Below are 1035 nucleotides of genomic sequence, written 5' to 3'. Positions count from 1 at the left end.
TCCAGATGCTTCATGCCCTCACTGAAGGAGTTCACTACTTTCTTGCCATGGGCTGCCACCTTGGGATTTTTTATGATAGCATCAGCAGAGGACAGGTCCCCAAAGGAGTCAAAGAACCTCTGAGTCCATGGGTATACAATCAGCAGACTGATGGGTAAAAGAAACACAGGGGCCAGAAAGAGTCAGTACCTGTGAGAAGCCTGGAAAACTGCTCTGTCTCCATATGCCAGTCCCACTCAAGCCTCCTTAAATCTGCCTTCATTAAAATACTCACCAGCCCAGAGCCTGACCACCGAGTTTATCTACGTCCACCTTGGACCAAATGCCATTGACAAGAGCCTTCTCGGCGTCGCTAAGATGCACCATCTTGACTGTTTGAGTTTGCTAGTGAGCACACTTGTGTCAGAAGCAAGTGTAAGCCTCTGCTGGCCCTGCTCTCCTTTTATGCCCAGCCCTGGGTCCTGCCCATGGTGGTTCTGCAAGCAGATTGGCCCAGGCCAGAGTGACTCTGCAGAAAGAGCCCAGAATGATCACAGCTATGACTGCCATTGGCAGGCTGGCACTGTCATTTGAGTTTGATTTCAGGCACTCACTCTCCTACTTATCTCTAAGCTTATTCCTCAAAGCAATTACTACTAAAAACATCCTTTCCTCTCCTTTCATGCTGGTTCACATACAAAGTTCATAAAGTCATATACATTGTTTTTCACTCTGGTTCTTTCCTCTTTCCCTTCCCCTTTCCTTCTTTGAGTAAGTATGAATTTTATATTTAAAAAAATAATAAGCTGCTAGGCTTTTCTGAGTTTCCTTTGTTATTCACTTAGTAAATAAGTGATAAAATTGAGATCTTGATTGTGGGACACACTTTCCCTCTTGTATGCACATTAACAATATTTGGACAAAGTTAATGCTCTGTTTGGGGACTAGACCAAATTATTTCAAGGGCAAAATGAACAAGTAATCTGTCACTCTTCCAAGTAATTTTTCCTTTCTCTTGTCTTGCATTAAAGTCACCTGATTTAAAAAATCTCAAAT

The 1035-nt window shown here is 43.0% G+C and overlaps 1 protein-coding gene across 2 annotated transcripts in view; it reads right to left on the bottom strand.

The window, feature by feature from the left end:
* The window catches only part of LOC102853432 (hemoglobin subunit beta-like), a 1236-nt gene extending 870 nt beyond the window's left edge, over positions 1-366 (bottom strand). The window contains exons 1-2 of one of the 2 annotated variants that reach the window (XM_006885505.1): positions 275-366; positions 1-147 (exon numbers count right to left, since the gene is read on the bottom strand). In XM_006885505.1, coding sequence (XP_006885567.1) covers positions 1-147; positions 275-366 — 239 coding nt within the window. The remainder of the gene's footprint in view (positions 148-274) is intronic. The other variant, XM_006885504.1, reaches the window with a different exon arrangement.
* Positions 367-1035: the final 669 nt, after the last annotated feature.

This window comes from Elephantulus edwardii, unplaced genomic scaffold (assembly GCF_000299155.1).
Source record: "Elephantulus edwardii isolate Elephantulus edwardi_28Jun2011 unplaced genomic scaffold, EleEdw1.0 scaffold00044, whole genome shotgun sequence".
In the NCBI taxonomy this organism is placed as follows: domain Eukaryota; kingdom Metazoa; phylum Chordata; class Mammalia; order Macroscelidea; family Macroscelididae; genus Elephantulus; species Elephantulus edwardii.
The sequence above is the reverse complement of the archived record's forward strand: the minus strand, read 5'-3'. Positions and strand labels throughout refer to the sequence as shown.